This window comes from Eumetopias jubatus, unplaced genomic scaffold (genome assembly GCF_037043125.1).
Source record: "Eumetopias jubatus isolate StellerSeaLion01/CBP00866 unplaced genomic scaffold, mEumJub1_p1.0 scaffold_6, whole genome shotgun sequence".
NCBI lineage: Eukaryota > Metazoa > Chordata > Mammalia > Carnivora > Otariidae > Eumetopias > Eumetopias jubatus.
Genome location: NW_028274812.1, coordinates 97867459 through 97889830, shown reverse-complemented (window position 1 = coordinate 97889830; position 22372 = coordinate 97867459). Strand labels below are relative to the sequence as shown.

The 22372-nt window shown below is 40.5% G+C and overlaps 1 protein-coding gene across 2 annotated transcripts in view; it reads right to left on the bottom strand.

The window, feature by feature from the left end:
• Positions 1 to 263: 263 nt before the first annotated feature.
• GCLC (glutamate-cysteine ligase catalytic subunit) overlaps positions 264 to 22372 on the bottom strand; it is a 47636-nt gene continuing 25527 nt past the window's right edge. The window contains exons 4-16 of one of the 2 annotated variants that reach the window (XM_028097741.2): positions 19702 to 19815; positions 18071 to 18129; positions 17827 to 17960; positions 13576 to 13650; positions 12996 to 13112; positions 11804 to 11942; positions 11237 to 11349; positions 10672 to 10764; positions 10276 to 10380; positions 2802 to 2883; positions 2614 to 2717; positions 2417 to 2537; positions 264 to 1136 (exon numbers count right to left, since the gene is read on the bottom strand). In XM_028097741.2, coding sequence (XP_027953542.1) covers positions 925 to 1136; positions 2417 to 2537; positions 2614 to 2717; positions 2802 to 2883; positions 10276 to 10380; positions 10672 to 10764; positions 11237 to 11349; positions 11804 to 11942; positions 12996 to 13112; positions 13576 to 13650; positions 17827 to 17960; positions 18071 to 18129; positions 19702 to 19815 — 1468 coding nt within the window. In that variant the 3' untranslated portion in view covers positions 264 to 924. The remainder of the gene's footprint in view (positions 1137 to 2416; positions 2538 to 2613; positions 2718 to 2801; positions 2884 to 10275; positions 10381 to 10671; positions 10765 to 11236; positions 11350 to 11803; positions 11943 to 12995; positions 13113 to 13575; positions 13651 to 17826; positions 17961 to 18070; positions 18130 to 19701; positions 19816 to 22372) is intronic. The other variant, XM_028097742.2, reaches the window with a different exon arrangement.

The window sequence follows — 22372 nt, the reverse complement described above, 5'->3', positions numbered from 1 at the left end:
TTTGAAAATTGAAGTGTGTGTGTATATATATATATATATAGCAGCGATCAGAACCAACAGGGGCCACAACAGAAGAGCTGGTGCTATTTCTGACATTACTCCTGGTATGTGCAGGAAGAGAAATAATTCTGCCCCCTTTTTTAATTAATAAAAAAAATCACCCCCCAGTTCACCACAGGTGAATTCAAAGTAATAGTCTTTCTTCCCACAGACTGCTCTTTAAACTTAATGCCTAAATCAGCAAATTTAAACAAAGAAGTACCTTTTATAACAGCCTTCAGTTCAATGGATTTTATTTAGAGGTGAAAGCTTGAGGCAGGGTGACCAAGCTGTTAGCTATTCCAATTACAAAAGAAACATTAGAGACAAGGTGCCAGAAACCCAAGGTTACCCTAGAAGCATTTCAAGGGATTCAACAGTGATTTTAAGTACACAACAAAGGAGAAGACTCAAAGAAAATTAACAAGACCAAGTGTTTTTAAAGAGAAGTGATAAATTTCAGTGAATCAGGTCCCAGGTAAAGTCTTTTTTAAAAAAAAAAAAACCCCAAAATTTACAGTAAACATCTTAAACTCTGGAATGCAGGTATAGTACAGTGATGAGTACATTACATTTACAAAACTGCTCAGACAGTAGGTATTCCAGAGTAAGAATTGAAAAATGTACAAGCCGGTTCACAAGGACTTTAGATACAATGTTATTAAAATACGTTGTTAATCATAAAAATATTTTACTATGTACATGTATGCTGTATAAACTCTAGATTTACCTACTGAAAGAAAGCCTCTAAACCCATCTCTGGCCGACTGGCCCAACAGACGGTGCCATTCTAGAATTTGGTCTTCATCCCACACACAGGGGCTGAGGAGTACTGCAGTCAGTTCTCCAATAAAATAGTAATGTGTTTTTCCTTTGGCAGAAGGTCTAGTTGGAAGAGTCAGTTTTACTTCCACTGTATTTTACTTTCCTAAATGCTGGTCCAAGTAACTCTGGGCATTCACATAATTCATTTGCAATTTGGTTACACTTTAAAATAAGGCTATAGTTCATTTCATCAGTTATCACACTGTCTTGCTTGTAGTCAGGATGGTTTGCGATAAACTCTCTCATCCACCTGGCAACTGTCATTAGTTCTCCTGGGGAGGGGGGGGAATTAAGACAACATAAGTTAATAGAAGTGTTTTTTTTTTTTTTTTTTTTTACAGTAAGTTCACATTTGGTGACCGGCATAAACACAATCCTAAAGAAAAATCAGTACGACCTCTTCTGGTGTACCCACATGGCAGAGGCTGGGAAAAAGGCTTTCCAGGGTGTTTGGGGAAGAATTTTAGGTTGCAGGCAGGCAACTAGCACACACATCCCAAGGTTCGATGTTACCCACACAGGGGCACTGCCAGCTCTTCAGGAACAGGAAGCCACTAAGGAGGTCACGTACTCAAGGACTACAGCTAACACTGATGTGTGATGTGGAAGTTGGCAGGAGAGTAGACCCTAGGAGTTCTCATCACAAGAAGTTTTCTTTTTCTTTTTTTCTGTCTACATAAGGAGAGGATCTTAACTGAGCCTACTGTGGTAATCGCTTCATAATATATGTAAATCAAACCATCATGCCGCAGGCCTTACATTTATACTATGATGTATGTCAATTATTCTTCAACCAAACTGGAAAGAAATCCAAAACCAGGAGCTAATATGTACTAGAGCATGTGTCCTACCATTTGGCTGGAGCTGCTACTGATTCAGGAACTGTAGGTTCTGAAGTTCCCAGAACCCTCTTGGATCAAAGAGGTGGAGAAAATAAGGAATAGTTAAGTAGAATGAAGGGAGGAACTGGCAGACATGCCGTTTCAGGGTATATCTTATGTGACTCCAGAAAGTTCATGAAAGTCTCAAGGGAAATGTCAGACACCATTACTGTTACTCTTCCAGCTGACTGCTCCCTTGTGCCAGGCCCTTGTTAGGAACCATCAATGTGATCTCAAAACAAACAAAACAAGAGGGGTTTTGGGGCACTCACTGGATGAGCAGCAGGCTGAAGAACCAGACGTCCTAGCTGTCGCTCCTGTAACCTAGAGTTACTTAGCCCTAAAGAGAGAGCCCGTGATGATGTACAACAAACACAGCTACCCATAAATGACTAATAGGCAATCTAGATACTCCAGTTCATTGTCTAAGATGCTATGGACTTAAAGATGCACTGCTTTATGAACTGGTACGAGAAAAAGCACTGCTAATTAGATGGTCAGCGATTATAAGGTGTATCCCACTGCAGAGACATCAAGTGTGAAAAAGAATGCACTGATAAAATACAGTATACTTGAAAAGACTACGTTAAGAAACTGAAGGTTGTAAGACTGTAAAGGTTCTGCCTACATTAAGATTTAAAACAAGAAAGAAAAAGCAAAGGCTGCCATACCAGATGCTCTCTTCTTAATTAGCTTTAGGTAGTTCAGAATACTGCATCTGGTGTCCACGTCCACTTCCATGTTTTCGAGGTAAGAGTTCAGAATCGGGATCAGCCCAGGAAACACAGCTTCCTGCGAAAAGCAGGGCACACCATTAGTGCTCTGGCCACGGGCGGAGGCGGTGAGGGGCGCGGAGCAGAGCCCCTACCTTCCCGTTGATGATGGTGTCTATGCTCATCAGGGTGTACTCCTCCACTGCCTGGTCCGTGCTGCTCTGGGCCTTGCTGTAGCCGTCCACCACGGCGGTGCCACCTGCCAGAGGACAGGACAGAGGCGCTTGAGCAGCATGCTGTAGCCTAAAGTAAGTGGCCCTAGAAATCCAAGAGAATATAATACCTTTGCAAATATCTTTCCTGAAATAAAACATTCCCTGCAAGACAGCATCGCGTTTCTGTGCAACTTTCATGTTTTCATCAACCTAAGGGAGAAAAATAATCACGGCTACGTCAGAACATTCTCGATCCAACACATAAGTTGTGGTGCCTTCCTCACTTTTGCAATTAAGACTTACCCCACAAGAATTCTACTTTCCCCTTCAACGCTTTCTGTTGGAGGAACAGACTTTTCACTTTTATGTGCGGCCTGTGTCCTCCAACTACAGATTGGCATGTGCTTTTTAATAAGAACGGGGGCATTCTAAGTTTACTTTAAAAAACCAACAAAAACTTTTATTCACATGGGCTGCCTGTACTCCAAAACACCTTTGGAGTGCTTTGTGACTGAGCCTAGTAGGAAATCCCTGGAGGGCAAGGGGTTGGTTCTCTTCCCACAGCACAGTGACTCACCCAAGATGCCAGGCTAACCAAAGGCAGAGAACCCAGAGAGAACTTCTGGTTCAGTGCTGTGCCCTCCCTACCACGGGGGATTTGCTGCCTCACTGTGGTGAGGAGAGGAAAAGAATCGACAGGTTGTCAGATATGGAATAAGGTTAGCCCTCCAAGAACAGAGGGTCCATCTGGTAGTTCTGGCCACAGCAACTATACATGAGCTCAAAAAACTTTTTAAAAATATATATATATACCCAGGAGTGCCTGGGTGGCTCAGCTGGCTAAGCATCAGACTCTTGATCTCAGCTCAGGTCTTGATCTCAGGGTCTTGAGTTCAAGCCCAACACTGGGCTCTATGATGGGCATGGAGCCTACTTAAAAAAAAGAAAAAAAAAATACACTCAGCAGTAAGACTACTGGATCATGTGGTATGCCCAGGCCACACACCAGACCAGTTGAATCAGAGCCTGCGATTGTGGGTCCCAGCTATCTATTTTATATCAAAGCTTCATTTCTGGTGTACAAAATAGTGATTCAACAACTGAATCCATTATGCTGTGCTTGCAACAAGTGAAGCTCCCATCTGTCACCATACAATGCTACTGAAGTACCAATGACTATATTCCCTGTCCTTTCACTTTCGCTTTCCTCCCTGGGACTTAGTCCTTGATAACTGGAAGCCCGTACCACCTGCTGCCCTTCCCCATTTTGCTCACTCCCCCACTGCCTCCCCTCTGGCAACCATCAGTTTGTTCTCTGTATTTAAGGGTCTGATTCTGCTTTTTTTGTTCATTTTTTTTTAGATTCTACGTAGAAGTGAAATCACAAGGAATTGGTCTTTCTCTGACTCAGAATAATACTCTTTAGGGTCCATCCGTGCTGTCGCAAATGGCAACATCTCATTCTTTTTTACAGCTGAGTACTATTCCATTGTACATATAACCACATCTTTTTTCTCCATCTATTGATGGACACTTGGATCGCTTCCATATCTTGGCTATTGTAAATAATGCTGCAATAAACATAATGGGGTGTTTATCTTTTTGAATTAATATTTTCATTTTCTTCGGGTAATACCAGTAGTGGAATTACTAAATCATATTGCAATTCTATTTTTTTGAGGAACCTTCATATATATGGTTTCCCACAGTAGCTCCGCTAACTTACATTCCCACCAAAGTGCAACAAAGGGTTTCTTTTTCTCCTCATCCTCACCAACATTGCTATATCTTGTCTTTTTGATTCTAGCCATTTTGACAGGTGTAAGATGATATCTCATTGTGGTTTCGATTTGCACATCCCTGACAGTGAGTGATGAACAACTTTTCATATGTCTGCTGGCCATTTGCAGGTCTTCTTTGGAAAAATGTGTATTCAAGCCCTCTGTCCATTTTTTAATAGGATTTTGTTTTGTGTGTGTGCATGTTGAAATTTTTATATATATATATTCTGCATATTAACAGATATAACATTTGCAGGTATCTTCTATTCAGCATGCTGCCTTTTTGTTTTGCTGATTGTTTCCTTTTCTGTGCAAAAGTTTTAGTTTGATGTGGTTACAGATTTTTGCTCATTTCCCTTGCCAAAGGAGATGTATCTAGAAAAATATTGCTAAGGTACGTGTCAAAGATTACTGCTTATGTTTTCTTCTATGAGTTTTATGGTTTTAGGTCTCACATTCAGGCCTTCAATCCATCTTGAGTTTATTTTTATATCTGGTTTAAGAAAGTGGTTCAGTTTCATTCTTTTGCACGTTGCTGTCCAGTTTTCCCAGTACTATTTATTGAAGAGACTGTCTTTTTCCCATTGTATATTCTTGCCTCCTTTGTCACAGACTGACCACCTAAGAGTGGGTTTATTCTGGGGCTTTCTATTCTGTTCCACTGACGTATGTGTCTACCTTTGGGCCAGTACCTTACTGTTTCAACTATAATAGCTTTGTAGTCTATCTTGAAATCTCAGATTGTGATACCCCTAGCTTTGTTTGTTCTTTCTCAAGATTGCTTTGGCTATTTGGGGGAAGGTTTTTTTTGTTGTTGTTCCAAACAGATTTTAGGATTATTCTATGAAAAATACTATTGGTATTTTGATAGGAATTGCACTGAATCTGCAGATTGTTTTAGTAGGGACATTTTAACAATATTTTTCCAGTCCATAAGCATGGTATGTCTTTCCATTTGTTAATGTCACCTCCAGTTTCTTTCATCATTGTTTTATAGTTTCAGAGTACAGGTTTTTCACTCCTTGGTTAAGTTTATTTCTAGGTATTTTCTTTTTTGCTTAATTGTATATAAATTTTACTTTCTGCTTTGTTATTGTGTATAGAAATGCAACAGATTTCTGTGAATTTTATATCCTATAGCTTTACTGATTCATTTATTACCTCAAGAGTTTTTTTGGTGTAGTCTTTAGAGTTTCCTATACAGTATCATGTCATCTGCAAATGAGTTTAACTTCTTACCAATTTGGATGCCTTTTATTTCTTTTTCTTGTCAGATTGCTGGGACGAAGATGACTTCCAGTCCTATGCTGAATAAAAGTGGTAAGAATAGATATCCTTGTCTTGTTCCTGATCTTAGAGGAAAAGCTCTCAGTTTTTCACCATTGAGTATGTTAGCCGTGGGTTTTTCATATATGGCCTTTATTAAGTTATGTTCCCTCTAAACCCACTTTGTTGGGAGTATTCATGAATGGATGTTGAATTTTGCCATTTTTGCATCCACTGAAATAATGATTTTTATCTTCCACTCCATTAATGTGGTGTACCACATTGACAGATTTGCAACTACTGAACAATCCTTGCACCCCCAGAATAAATCTCACTTGATCATGGTGAATGATCCTTTTAATGTGTTGTTGAATATGGTTTTCTAATATCTTATTGAGGATTTTGCATCTCTGTTCATCAAAGATATTCACCTATACATCTTCATCTGGTTTTGGTAATAGGGTAATGCTGTCCTCATAGAATGTATTTGTAAGCTCTTCTTCCTCTTCTATTTTTTTGCAACAGTTTGAGGGAAATAGGTATTAACTCTTCTTTAAATGTTTGGTAGAATTCACCTGTAAATCCATCTGGACTTTTGAGTTTTTGGATTATCAGTTCATCTTCATTACTAGTATTTGGTCTGTTCAGATTTTCTATTTCTTCTGGATTCAGTTTTGGAATATACTATTTCTAGGAATTTATCCATTTCTTCTTATTTGTCCAATCTGTTGGCATATAATTTTCTGTAGTAGTCTCTTATAATCCTTTGTATTTCTGTGGTGTCAGCTGTTACTTTTCTTTCATCTCTGATTTTACCTGTATTCTCCTTTACTTGAGGAATCTAAAGGTGTTTCAATTTCATTTATCTTTTCAAAGAACCAGTTCTTGGTTCCATTGATCTTGTCTATTTTTTTAGTGTCTATTTCATTTATTTGTTCTGAGCTGTATTTCCTTCCTCTTAATCTTGGGCTTTGTTCTCCTTTCTCTAGTCCCTTTAGGCGTAAGGCTCTTTGGAATTTTTCTTGTTTCTTGTGGTAGGCTTGTATCACTGTAATACTCTGTCTCCCAAATTTGGACCACTGTGTTTTTATTTTCATTAGTCTCCATGTACAAAAAACTCTTGATCGTGAATTCTCTATTTTTCCAGTGACTTTTTAAGACCCTTGACGTAGAGCTTGTAACACTTTTTAGTCTCTTATTTCCCATAATGAAATTTAGGAGAATCTTAACATACATAAGCTAAAGGGTCATGCTGAACTAGGATGGATGGTGCCAAGTATTTGATTACTGAGCCTGTCTCCCATACTCAATTTCTATTGTTATGGTTTTTTTTTTTTAAGAGACACATGACCTCCTGAATAATCTATAGACACTTCTACGAACATATCCAAATAACAGTATAATCCATCATGGCTATGAACAAGTTTTCATTTCTGATATTTTTTTCTTACTCTTGACAGAAGTTCCTAAAGATCACTGTTTTAATTTTTGCTTTTATGAATTTCTCTTTAGAAGTATACTTTACTACTGCACTTTAGATTCTCAGTTTGACTGCTAAGGTTTACTTTAAATCTCTTAAGTATTTAAAGCTATGATTTTCCCTTTAGAGACTAGCTTTGCCAGCATCCTAGTTTGAGTTCATTTAATACCTACAAGGAAAGCAATTTTAGATTTCCAACAGTTAAATTTCTCTTGAACATCTTTTTGTTGAATTTTGGTGGGAATGCATCCTGCATGGTGTTTACTTTTGAGAGGTGAAGAAAATCTTCCTTAGGGCACTTGGAAAAACGTGCTGTGGTAGGAGATTTGTGGGAACGACTATACAAAGCCAGCTTCTTAACCGTGCCATTTAATTCCCCAATAGCCTTTCTCTTTCTTTGGTTATACAGCCTGGCAGGTACTGAGTAACAGGAAAGGCACTCTGGGTGATTTACCTCCATGAATCCCACATGTTCTTGTAACAGCCCACTTATCCCCAGTTCTACACATGCAAACAGAGGCACTGGGATGCTAAGTACCTTGTTCAGGTTAAAGAGCTGTTAAGGAGTACAGGTGATTTATGAATTTAATGCTCACAATGCAGCCACATCAGAGCCACCACACTACAGTGTCTTTAATTCTTTTGTGCTTCTGAGAAAGGTCAGCTACACTTTAAGGTAAAAACAAAAATAATACTATCTTGGAAGAATACAGAAAACAGCTTTCTCTATTTAATACTTCATTCTCACACTTTTGTCTGTTATCAATTTGTCATTTCTGCTCTCTCTTTAAAAGGTCATTATCCAGTTCTTGTCTTGTTTTAGGGATGCAAACACCTACACCATTATGTTGCTCTTTTATATCATCTGTTTTAGCTTTTTAACAAGATAGTTTATTCACATTTGTTTTCATCTTATTTTCACCATTTTATGTTCTCTGGGCTATATCATACCACTCCCTTCCCCCACCCCCAACTTTTGTGGCACTGAAAAGGTTCTCTTTGTTCTTTTCCCACTCCTTTTAACTAGCAGGTTAGAAGTAAAAATTCTTATTTCTATACTCTTAGTCTACCATACATCTCCTTCCACTATCCCCTTGGTAGGTAAGAGTTCTGGCATACTATTAGCACTAATAATCTATTAAGTTTTGATGGAATCACCTGGAATTTCCAGTTTGGGAAGACAATTCTGTTTTCCTTACCCCTCAGGATTCTGTAGACTTTTCTCCATCTCAGCATTTAATGTTGGAGATGAGGAGGGATATCAACTCATTTTTTTTCCTCTTGGAATTATCTGATCTGAATTTTCTCTCCCATTCAGATGGTTGATTTTCCTCTTTAGGATTCAAAATTCCTAGATTTGGGTTCTTTAAATATTTCTGTCCCATCCTTTATGGACTCTCAGGGAAAATTCTATTTCTCATATTACTGGATCTCATTTTTTTTATATAGATCATTCTCTGCTAAATGATTGTAAACATTGAAATTTCCAGAGTAATTATCCATGTTTCAGTTTTTCCATGATTTCCATTTTCTTGTCATCCTGAGATAAATCTCAATTTGGTTCCTAAATTATTAACTTGGACCTTTAACATCATTGGCTCTAACTGGTGAATATACTGAGTTTTAAAAGGGTAGCTTCTTCTAAGAACTCTTCACCAAATGCCCTCTCCTCCATAGTGCTTGGTTATTTTCTCTAGAATTTTTTCAAGGGCACTAGTTAGAATTTAAGAATTCTTTCCAGTTGCTTGAATTAACTATATTTCACTGAGGGGAATGCATTCTGTAAGCCCAACTGGGCCCTTCCTTTAAGGCATTAAAAGTTATCCATTTTCCACTGACTTTCACACATCTATTCATATTTGTTAACATAGGCGTAGATGGGGAACTTCCAGGGACTCTTCCTTACAGGGGCTGATCCCCCTAGCAGGTATACCTGTATGGGCAAATGGCCCATAGAATCCTATGGGTTACTTTTGGCCTGGGTGTTAAGAGCAGGCAGAGACAGGCTGACGGCCAAACTTCCATCAGGGTGTGCAGGTGGGACAGGTACAGGCTGGAGATCCCCCTCATGGAGACAGTAGGGAGTGAGGTGGGACAGAGGCTGAGCTAGGCATTTCTTTTTTCCTTCTGTGCTTGCTCTGACAGGGCTGCTCTACCTCTCCTTTCTTTGGCACTAAATCCTCAGCAGACCCTTCACTCAGCCCAGCAACCTTTCCCAGCCACTTGCTGTGCCCAGGGACCCGCTGGCCCTGGAAACAAAGGTCTCCAGTTAGTTAGCTGCTGCCTCACAGTGTGGAATTGTTCCAAGGCTCTGCTGGGAAACTGCTTCCAGAGAGCTCCATTTTGAGTTTTTATTGGGCTGGAGCTGATGAACTAGTAGTTGTTTTTCTGATAGTCCAATCTACCTTCTCCAGAAACATCTCCAGTTTGGTTCCACTGAGGTGACCTTTCCCTACATCCCAGCAGTTACACTTGCCCCTCTCCTATTTTAGTATCATAACCAAAATGGCATTTGGGGGAGGATGAAATCAATTTGTGGATTCTCTCCAACCATCATCCTAAATTGAAAGCTTCTAGAAATAAAGTAGTTATTCAAAAGCAACCCTAAGGAGCACCTGGGTGGCTCAGTCGTTAAGCGTCTGCCTTCGGCTCAGGTCATGATCCCAGGGTACTGGGATCGAGCCCCACATCGGGCTCCCTGCTCAGCGGGGAGCCTGCTTCTCCCTCTCCCACTCCCCCTGCTTGTGTTCCCTCTTTCGCTGTCTCTAATAAATAAATAAAATCTTTAAAAAAACAACAACAACAAACAACAACAAAAGCAACCCCAAATCTCTTTCAAACAGGCTAAGGAGCTACTGTTAGCACTTTTTGTTTTCCAGGAATCTCTACTAACGCAGTACCAAAATCTACAGCATAAGTTTTGGTTTAAAAGGAAAAAGAATAGGGTAGAGGAGAAGCCATTTTATTCTAAATTCTCAATCAGGTCAGATCTAAAATAAATATTATACATAAATAAGCAACAGATAATAATCTGTAGATACCCAAACCCATCACTATACCGAAACACATTCTTACCTTTGATAGTGGAATGAGAAAATCCAGTTTGTATGAAAGGATCACTCTGGTAAGCAGCACCACAAACACCACATATGCAGAGTTCTCAAAGTCTGTTAACTGAACCTAGACAAGCAGGAGCCCAGAGAAGTTATGGACCAACGACACAAACATGCTCTTCCCCGACAGGCCCCTCCTCAGATCATGTCATGCCCAAACCAGCTCCTACTTCACCACGTGGGGCTTGGAAGCCCTCTGTCCACAAGCTATTCTCAGAAGTCAAGGTTTAGGTTTTGGACCTGCTTTTATCATGCATAGATTTGATTTGTATTTGAAGAGCCTCTGAGAAGAGCATTAGAAGGGTAATGGACAGAGGACGGGTATGATCCAATCACTTCCTGCTGATGTGCATCTTACCTCCATGGGTCGGAATTCTACTCTCCATCCAATATCTGAGTTTGGAGGAGGGGGTTTAAATCTCATTGTCTGCCAATTTGTGGACTGAATATTCTATAATAAAAAAAGCAGAAAATAAAACCAACTTTCCACATGTCCAGGAAAATATTAAGATGGTTTGATATTTAATAAGGGAAAATTATTCATTGCTGATACCAAATACTCTAACTTACAAATACAAAAAGGTACAGTGTAGTATTTCCTTGGTGTGTGACCTACTAGGAAAACAAAGTGTTTAACAAAAGTTGGGTGATATGTTAGCAGCACAGAAATAACTGATGCCATTTTTTTTACGCAGCAAGTTTGACTTTTTCACCTTTCTGCAATCAAGAGAAAATACAGAATCAGATATAACTTTTCAGAATCATAAAGGGTACTTTAAACCCATCTAAAATTTCTTAATTCTTTATTGCACTAGACAGTGAAAGGCGTCAGAGATTTCTCCTATAACTAACTGCTCACAGGTACAGAAAATGGGCTCCATCTTGGTTAGTGAAGTGCAATGCATTTAAAACAGAGGTGATACCTCAAAATGGTCAGATTCATTGGCATCATCCAAGTGTATTTTCTCTTCGAACAGAGTCAGTGGGTCTCTAATGAAGAGATGAGCAACATGCTGGGCCAGGAGATGATCAATGCCTGTCAAGAGAGGTTACACCAGACCCCCGTCAAAGCCACAGGCTCCACTGTGTCTAAGTCCAGTAAGACGACAGGACAGCTCAGCAAGTTTGAAGACAGGGCATCTAGAAGCTTAGGAAGTGGCTGGTTTGTTCAGTATCTGCATGTCGCCCAGGGTTTTATCCTACAGACCCTGAGGAAGTGCCAGAGTTTTCTTTGCTACTTACACAATGCCTGGTGGGGCACTGGTGTGGACCTAGATACAGACCTCCAAAGTAAGTTCCTTTGCTAAAAGTCAAGAAGATCTCACAAGTATTTGGAACTTGAAACTTTAGGAACAAGCAGCCTCATAAGAAAAGTTAAGAGACTTCACACTAAAAATAGAAACCAGACCAGAAGTCAGCAACAAGTTCTAAAGAGCTTTGAATAACTAAAAGTGTACAATCAAATCTAGAGAAAAGGAGTGGCTGCTCACCTTCCTGCAACAGTTGTTCGTAGATTTCTTTATCTATCGTCAAGTCGATGTCATTGTATTTCTCACCGCACTCAGATAAGTAACTGTCTATCGAATCGTACCGGGACTTACTGATCCTATAGTTATTGTTCTTCAGTGGCTAAAATTGAAAGAAAAATACTAATGAATGTCATATAAAATGCTCTGGAAATAAACTAATGCCCCAAATAGTTCTACTTAAATGCTTTTATGTTTTATATGTAATAATTATATACAAATATACAACCTGAAAAAAAGTTAATCCTGAGAAGTTATCAGGGAAAATTGTTTTTTAAAAATCTGGAAGTAACTTGAGTAGCTGCTCTCTGATATGATTTAAGTATACTTTTTTTTTTTTAAAGCAGATCGCCTTCATTCTTATTAAGCTAGGAAAATATATGCCAAGGTTGAAAGCAAACCTATTAACGTAAAACAGAGCTATTAAAATCATTTCTCCCTTAAAGTTTTATTTTTATTCTACTAAGGCAACATGTTCAACAATTTACGAGCACTCACATGAAGACCAGAGCAGACCAGTGCAGCCCTGGTTGAGAACATCAGAGGCTCATTTAAAAACCGTGTCCAGGTCCCAGTTCTGGAGATACTTGTTTATTAGATCTAAAATGGGCCTGGGTGTCTATTTTTAAAGATCTTCAAAGGCGGTTTTGATGTACACTCCAGGTTGGAGAGGTACACAGTCACAGTTCAACATGCCAACAAGAGGCACTAACCTACCCTTATTAGGCAAATCTAACCCTTTATATGGGGCAAAATAATCTTTGACCACAGATTCCACAACAGAAAGCTCATATACAAAGCACTCATGTAATGTCAAAAAGCCTTTTGGTAACAACAGCCCATCAGCACTTAGTTCCAAAATATAGGGGAAAAAAAAGCATCACTAAGTTTTACAAGAGGAGGAAACAAATACAGATTTCAAAAAGTGATGAAAACTCCTTACCCCAACCAAATCATGTTTCCTGTATATTCACCCCAAAACAAACACTATGACATCAAAGACAAGTTTATAACCTGTGAATTTCTTCCCACCTGTGACTAAACCACTCAAGATAAAAATTTAAGGGAGACTTCAACATCATAAGTAGTTACAATAACCCCATTTTACCTGCTTGAATTTTAAAAAAAAAAGGCTATTAAGGAAAATCACTCCCACCTCCAGTCCTCTCTCCTCCCGAGTTCTATCATCTACAGATGCAGAAATCACTCCCCAGCGACAATCAATGTCAGACACATAGCCTCGGTAAAAAGGAGATGCAGCGCTCAAAGCCATCTAAAAACAAACAAGAGTCAGCACCTGCAGGTTCAAAGTGTCACTTACATGCTGAGAAAAGCACCATGCAGTTATCTCTGGTCTAGAAGAATCAGTTTAGTTGAGCCCTATGGAGCTCTACTCCTCTGTGCTTGCTTTTTCATAGTGAAAGATACCAAAAGGGACTCAAATCCTTGGATGGGATCCACTTAATCATCCCCTCTGTCACGCTGAATGTGAAGGACGGGAGAGGGGAAGCGGCTACACTCAAACTTGACACTTTCACACACAGATGTCTTACTAGCAATAGTAAACTTCCACAGCTTGGAGTCTTAGTCCATTAGCTCTAAATGCAAACTATTTATGTTAGTTCATTTCTGAATAAAGTCTTAACTGGACTTAAATGGCACAGAGTCAGCAAATGTTGCACAAGCACTCTCTCTACAAAGAAGTCTTATTTAAGTAAGATGTCGTTTCTACTTACGACAATTGGACAGATAGTGGCCAACTGATCATACAGGTATCTGGCCTCAGATATGCTGCAGGCTTGGAACGTTACCTGTTTAAAAATTACAGGTTATTAACAATGATGAATCATCAACATCCTCCCCAAGGAGTCGAGTCTGAGAAGGAGGATGGCCAGGGAAGACAGAGGGCATGGTGTGCAACGGTCACCCCACAACTAACAACACTTATTATTAACACAGCAGTTTTGTTTAAAAGTTGCCTTGGATGAATTTTGCCAAACAATGGTTTGATCATGTTCACAACTAATATAAATAACCATTTCATAAGTTAAATAAGATTAAAATGTCAGGAAAGGAAAGGAAAACACTAGGTAAACAGCAAATTCAGCAAGGCATTGCTGTGACTTATTTCCCTCAACAGCATTCCAAGCACTTCAGTTAGCTCAAGGGTTAGAGAAATTTTGGTACAAAAGGACAGAGAGGCTTATAATGGATTTCAAAGCTCACTGGTGGCAAGTACAAGGAATAGCCTGGGACACAGCGAGACTGGAGGAAGGGAGAGCAGTTAAAATACTGCAGCCGACAAGGCCATAACCAAGGAGGGCTGCAGGTGGAGGCACACCGGAGTCAAAGCAGTGGCCGCTGGGAGCCAGGATGGGTAGAGAGAATGAAGGTGTGACTTCGGTTCTGGCTTGGGTGTTCCTGGGACAGACAGTGAGCAGAGGCACCAAGACACAATGGGCATATGAAGGAAAGGAGCAGGTAAAGAAACCCTTTAAGTGGCTGGGTCTCCAGGGCTAATGCCCAGAAAACAAGTCTGGGGTGGAGAAGTATTTAGGGAGGAAGCTCAGATAATGTTCTGAAGATGGGCAGGATCACCCAGGAAGCCTGCAGAAGAGGGGTAAGTAGAACATTTCAGAGTTAGGCAGAGAAAAAAAAATTGTATCATTCATTAGTACAAATGTTCTAGAAACAGTTACCCAAAAGAAACCAAAAAAATCCTGCCTGCCTTGGGGTGGCGAGCAGTGGAAGGGACTAGGAACACAAATCCTGGTTGTGTTAGCATATCCGTATTAACTGCAAATGGGGAACAGTTTTCCTGTCCTTTGTTATCTAATAATGATATTTTGAATTTAGTGTTGGTGCAGGAAATAATTTAAGGGCTTAATCCTTGAAAGAGTAGCAAAGTGAATATGTTTATTGTTATAATCCCAACCTGTTATTTCCCAGTTTTAGCCAGGTCTCAATTTTGCTTTTTTAACAAAGAACTTCTGTTAGGAGATTCACCGTCTACCTGGAGAATTATATTCATGTCAGTGTGGTAACTACAGAAAAATAATTATTTAGACAACTTGCTATAATTTCTGTTAATGATTCAATGCTATATTTTAATTAAAATGTCCTGGCAATTAACCAGCCATTACAAATTAATACAACATAGAGAAGAGCTGTGTCCTAGACCTCAAGGAATAAGAGTATCAAAGGTTAAAGGAAGAGACTAAGCAGGGCTGGCAACTGGGTCACTCTTCACCAAAACAAGGGCAGTTTCTGCAAAGAGATGGGAACTCAGAAATCAGCTTGTGCAAGTCTAAGGATAAAATGTCAAGTGAGGAAACGGGAGACAGTAAGCCAAGTATTTACACGCTTCGCTGCTGGGACAGACTGGCTTCTCTTAGATAACCTAGTATTTACCAGACAATTCACAGGCAAATCCTGGAAAAAAGTATGCTTAAGAAAATTCGCACCTGGAATTCCACAGTTAAGTTACAACAGTGAGGTGACTTAGTTATTCTACATATATTTAGTAACTGGCTTCAGCACTCTAGAGCTAATATATCTCCAAATCAAACAGGACATGACTGTGGTTAATGGCTGCGGGGGAGGGGGACAGTTCTTATGCCTTCAAAAGTATGAACAGTTTTGGCTTCTGGTGTCCCTTTAAAGTATCTCATAAGAGAAGCAGTGTCACTAGGAAACAGAGGGGAATAAAAGAGGAAGTATGAAAAACAGATGTTAGAAGACTAAATGTCTAATCTAAAATTTACCTAGAACCCATTTTTGAAGCCACCTGATTTTTCTTAGAGGGGGAAATACCTATTACAACATGCATGAACTTATTAAATGATTCCTGGAAAACTCCCCAAGAGTCAAGCATTTGAGTGTGATTATGTGACTTTCTGTTTTGTACAGTTAAAGTCTTCCATTAACCTTAAAAAATTACTTTAAAACATTTTCTGCTTTATTTTAACAAGCAGCTTCTAGTTTTCCACTTGAGAGACACAAAGCAGGGTGTTTTCTGTGGTGATGTGTGGAATTCATCTCATTTCCCATAAACTTTATGTGATTCATGCTAATAATTTTTTTAAAATTTTTATTGTTATGTTAATCACCATACATTACATCATTAGCTTTTGATGTAGTGTTCCATGATTCATTGTTTGTGCATAACACCCAGTGCTCCAGGCAGAATGTGCCCTCTTTAATACCCATCACCAGGCTAACCCATCCCCCCACCCCCCTCCCCTCTAGAACCCTCAGTTTGTTTCTCAGAGTCCATCGTCTCTCATGGTTCGTCTCCCCCTCCGACTTACTCCCCTTCATTCTTCCTCATGCTAATAATTTTTTAAGTGGAGTATTCAAAGTAGGGTCTTGGCCGTGCTATCAACAAAAAGAAAACTTCATCCTAAACCCATGACAAAGCGTAAATTTGGATGGACAACTGCATCTACGGGTAATAAAAATGTTAGAACACATTTATTTGTATGGTATTTCAAGAGAAAGACTATCCCTTTGGAATGAAGTAACTGTGCTGTCCCTGGCCGGGCACTCTGGTTTAATATTAAACCGAGAAAAGGCAATCAGTACTCCAATTGCACTGATACAATTTTAAAGCCATGCACTGTAAGTTCTAGACCTTAATGGTTCCCTTTAAAAACATTTGTAATTAAGATAGAAAAGCAGATATGCAGGTAAAAGGTCTCTTTTTTATGAAATGTGACCCTTTGTAAGGAAACTTACTGGCCTGTTTTTTTGGAAGACCACACACTTTACACTGCCTTTGTGAGTCAGGAAAATCAGGAAAAAAAAAAAATGATGGTTATGTAAACACATTCAGCATGGAGCAATCGGACTCTGGCATTCAATGTTCATTTTACAGAGTTGTAAAAATAGGCACATCAGAGCCTTATGTGCAAGAAGGCGCGTGTCTACACTGCAACTGTCTTGAGATGATGGGAATGCAGAGTTTTTTGGCCTGTGGATGGAGACCGGGCAGACTGGAGGCCCAGTGACTCATGTGGGGCTAGGCTTCACACTACTCCAGGCCTCTAAGGATGCCACTTCTAATCTTCGGAAATAATCCGAACTGTATACAATCTCCTTGGACAATAACAAGTGGCCTTTTTACTGGAAGTTTTCAATTTTCACTTTATACTTTGTGCAACTCCTACTCCTGTTCTTATGATTTTAAGCAAAGGAAAGGTTAAAACAAACACTTCTATTGATAAAAAACAGTAAAGTAAATATTAGCTTAGAGTCAGACCTAGAAAGGGATTTAATACAAACCTTCCAGTTAACCAAGGAGAAAACCAAGATGAAAAGAAGTGAGGAGAGCTACCCAAACCCACGAGTAGGAGGCCCTGCTGCAGGCCAAGCACAGGCCCAATGCTGCCAGGAGGGTACTGTGCCCGCCCACCCAGGTCCTAAGTGAGCTTGGGTACAGTTCCTGCCAGGGGCACCAGCCATCTGACTAGATCCACGGGAAGTTTTAATGGAGGAAACAGAGAAAGGCTGTACCACATATGTAACTTCGCCAGGGGCAAGGCAAACACGGGCTGCTCAGCAGTTCTTTTTATACCACTAGATGGCCTTGCCTGAATATGACATTTCAAGTCCAAACAATCCTTCCCTTGGATCACAAGGTCACTGGAGTGCATCCAGAGGTCACTTTCAGAAACAGAGATCTGAATGATGTTACAAGCTCTAGGCCCGACCTTCACTAGAAAGAACAGAGGCAGGGATCATGGAATATTTTGCACTGTAAGTTAATTAACAACCATTTATCTTTGTAGAAACTGGAGATTCTCCGTTAAGAGCTACCATAGCTACCAATGAATTTACTAAAAATCACTGGTTTTCAGAAAGGCACACTTAGAGCTTTCATTTCAACCTGATTACAATGTAATTATAAAAAATGCGAAACTATAAAGAAAACTAGCAAGTAGAAATGGATGAGGGCACTCTGCCTCTCTGTGTATTTGAAACAATACCTGAAGACAGCAATTGCCCATCCCAAATCCCATGGCATCCATGTAAATATGATCAGGCTTAGAAGCCTTGGCTGCCTCCTCATCCTCAGGAAATGTTTCTATAAATGGAGAGGGTGTATTCTTGTCCTTAAATACTGTAGGATTATATTAAAGAAAAAAAAGGGGGGGGACAAGGGTGAGATTCAAGAATTAAACAGCAATTCCCCAGGTGCCTCTCCCGCCCCACCATCTGCTATGGACTTACTTGGTACATTGATGACAACCTTTTCTCCTCTCCTGTGTCGGATATTTCTTGTTAGGGTACTGAAAGACAACCAAACGTCATAAATCGGCTTCCTAAGAACCACCATGTAAAAGAAGAATTTGATCATATACAAGTAAATAGAATGAAATCCTACCTCAAACTAATTCTCTGAGGCAATCCTATAGAATATTTATGTGGATCAAGATATTCTGAGGGAATTTTCTGTGAGAAGGCTTTGCATTAACACCACTTCCTCTGCCTCTTGCTCAAGAATGCCATTCTTGCCCCTGTTCAACCCCAGATACCCCAGCTTGCTGTAACTTCTCAAATCAAATTCAAGTGTCTGGGGTCTGCCGGTGGTCTGGTCTCACCATATGTTTCTAACGCTCCCCATGTCTACTCTGAAGACTTCAAGCTTTAATACTTACTTTCCCTAGGCATCTCTGGAGCTCCAATACCTTGTTACTGTCCCTCCCAATTGGCAGTATTAATACCTATTCTCTAGACCCACAGTGTCTAATCCAGAAGCCACCAGGCACACTGTGGCTGCTGTGCACCTGAAATGGGGCTAGTCCTAATTAAAATATGCTGTGAGGATAATGTACACACCGGATTTTGAAGACTTACCACAAAACACAAAGATAAGGTATTAAAATGTCTTATCAATAATTTAAAAATATTGACATGTTGAAATAATTTTGGATAAAGACTAAACATATATAATAAAATTAAGTTCATCTTTTTTACTTTTTTCATGTGACTGTTAGAAAATTTAAAACATCTGAGGCTGACATGATTCTAGTGGACAGTGGTGATGCAGACTCAGCTTGCGGACCAGCTCTTTCCCATGGCTGCCAGGATCCCCTCCGTCAGAAGCATCCTCTCCTTTCTCTGAGGAGTGTCTCTGATACATCTACCTTTTGGCATCCAGCATAATCTTATCTTTTCTTGCAGCTGAATCTATTTTCCCCTTGGGCACACTGTAACATTTGAAGTTGGAAACTCCATCTATAAATCTGTTCCATCAAAAGACTCTGCATGTTAACAGGTGTGCAGACCTGTCAAAGGAATCAACACTGACAAGTTCCAAGGTCCCCACCTGCAGGTCAGGAGCCTAGTTTAGGACAAGAGAGAAGATTCAAGGTACAAAGCAAGATCAGACTGGTGTGGGCCCTGAAGCCACTTTGAACCCAGGAATGAAACTACAAGCTACTAGAGCTAGAAGTTAATAGAACAGAAGGTAAAGAGTTGTACATATCTTGCCTTGTCATGAAAGTATAGTGAGTGGAATGAGATCACAGAGAGGGGCAGAAAAGGTAGGAATAACTAAGAGAAAACTTCCCCAAATAGGCGCTTATAAAACTAGGACCAAAAAAATCTGTACACTAAAGATGACAGGGGCTAAGCCAACGACGTTAAGGTGACCTGTAAGATGGGCAAGTCGAGCTGTGCGCTAAGAAGCAACGATCAAGCAGCCACATGTGCATATCCTGCTGGCTTGTCCGGTTCATTACAATAGGAGGCTGAGTTCAGTAAGTGCTCAGCAAGGATTCTAGGAAGGAGCGCCTTACTCTCAGCAGGCAGGGGTAAGAGTGAGGGACATCTGTGTTTAAAGGCAGAGCCATACTCACCTGAAGCGAGGGTGCTTGTTTATGGCTTCATCAGGAAAGAAGAGGGACTTGGAAGCTCCTCCTTCAACTGGACTGGGTTTGAACTCTGGCAGCGTGAACCCAGGACAGCCTAATCTACAACAAATTGAAGAACTAAGTAGGTAGGATTTGTTTTCAAAAGTTAATAATGTCTCACCATCACTGCACCTGTTAAGAACCACCCACACCCGTCTACTTCCCCCCCCTCCAGGGGGTCTAGCACATGAATGCTGTGTAAGTACCGTGCTTTACAAACACCCCCCTTGTACCTGGTCTTCCTCACCAACACCTTTGGTGATTACAGCCTCTTAGAGGCTTTATCCATTCACTCGGGATCTCTAGAGTGCTTCTTCACGTCCTATCCATCTCTTCATTTAACAGCATCGACACAGAAGTCCCTCGGCTAGGTCACATCAATTGTCACAAGCTATGGGTTCCCCCTACACAGCGTCTGATGGTCTTCCTTTACCATCTCATCTCTCATCTGATTGTCTTTTGACCCCTGCACAGCCCCACTGCCCCCAACCTGTTGATAAGCTTTGTTCAAATATCAAAGGGCTCTCCTGCTTTTTGCCTCTACAGATCACCGCATGAGTCCCTCAGGATTAGGTAATGTCTCTACAGGTGTCCCTATCCGCCCCTGAGATCTCCCTCTGATGTCTAAAACCCAACCCTATTCTCTTACTTGACCTAACCAAGAGCTTTAATTCCAACACAGAAAAAGGAACCTCTGTCTTTATCCCTAAAAGTAAAGTTCAAATTCCACATCCAGCTCTTCAAGTTAAGAATTTTAAGGTCATTGTTAAATGTGCTGTGAGAGAGGACAAAGACCGACAAAGTTTGTGAATACAAAAGAAGGGAGGCTCTTGTCAGGGCTTTAGATCAGTGGTAGGAAACTCTTGGCTTAATAGCCAAGACTACCCATGCCTTATGTTCAGCCCCTACCTTTTATAAAATAAAGCACCTGTTGGCTGCCCATATCCGCCTTGTGAACAATGGAATTGGCTGATCTTATCTGGAAAACCGTTTCCAGCTATAATGAAGGTTCCTGAGAATTCTTGCAGCTGTGTGCATTATTTACTAGAAGCCTGCAAACTTAGGGAAAGTCCTGTAAGAGTGGCAGACTTCAATCTTGGGGATTCTGAGGCAACCAGAATTAGACTGAATGGAGGGAGAATGAAAATGTGTTTGGCAGGACAAAGGCAGTCAGAACTTTGATCCTCAGACTCCTACAGCACTGTTTTTCTTCCAGACTGGCACCATCCCACAAACCCTTCTGCAGCACTGGGAAGGGTTCATGTCCACCCTGTCCAATACTAGTGTGTCCAATACATGTGCCTAGTGAGCACCTGTACTGAGCCTAGTGTGACTGAGAAACTAAAATTTCTATTTAAGTGTCATTAAATTTAAATATTCACTTGGCCACTGTTTTGGATTATAGCTCCATGATACAGAGTTTTGCCTCTTTACAGAGAAAAATCACAGTTTACACTTAAGAAACCAAGTACTCCTTTCTCTCTTGATGCCAAAACAAAACTTTCCTTATCATTTACAACTGAGAGAAGGTGAGGCTTCTCCAACTAAATAATTATTCTTGTTTTGTTTACAAGTCCAAAAATACCCTCCCATCAAAAAATATAAGCTTTTTAAAAAAAATAGATTTTTTTTAAAGATTTTATTTATTTATTTGAGAGAGAGAGAATGAGATAGAGAGCACGAGAGGGAAGAGGGTCAGAGGGAGAAGCAGACTCCCTGCTGAGCAGGGAGCCCGATGTGGGACTCGATCCCGGGACTCCAGGATCATGACCTGAGCCGAAGGCAGTCGCTTAACCAACTGAGCCACCCAGGCGCCCCCAAAAATTAGATTTTTAGAATAAAACTTATTCCTCTGTCTCAGCTCTCCCTTTATAACTCCTACTGCTTTTAGGGTAGCAACCCAAATTCTCAGTTAACAGGATATGGCCCACCAACTACCTGCCCAGCCTCCCCTTCCCTCTCAGCGTCCTGGCCCCACCGGCCAGCCTTCTGGTTCTCAAGAGGCTCCGTGCTCTCCCTATTCATCCTGGGACATCTGCCCACTCTGCTCACTCTCTCTAGGCTGTCCCTACCCTCCCCACTCATAGTAAACTCCTACCAGGACTCTGGACATCACTCCAACCCTCTTCCCCACCTCGCAGAGTCCACCTGACAACCACGTCCCTCTCTCTGCTCCGCATCTTTTCCTCACAGCACTTCCTCAACTTTATATTCCCTAGATCTGTGGCTATCTAATCACTCAGTCTCCGCAGAGGCAAAGACTGCGTGTCTCTTTGTATTCATGACTGCATCCCCACACTGCATGGGTCTGGCATGGAGCACGCTCTCAAAAGTATCAGTGAAAGGCAGAGTCATGATTTTTTTTTTTTTTTTTTTTTTTTTACCTCCTCCTTAAAACACTAGGGGCAAAGGACTATGCCAACTCTCTTCCAAGCAAACCTGTCCACCCTCATCCAGCTGGGGCTTTTCTTCTGGCAGGAAGCAGGAAGTGGCCTGCCTAATGGAACAAAGCAATCACAAAAATAAGAGATGTATTTCTAAATGTTTGAGTTGCTTAAATAGGGTTTCAACCATTTAGATGTTACACTGAAGATTTTTAAAAAGAAAATCCCTTCCA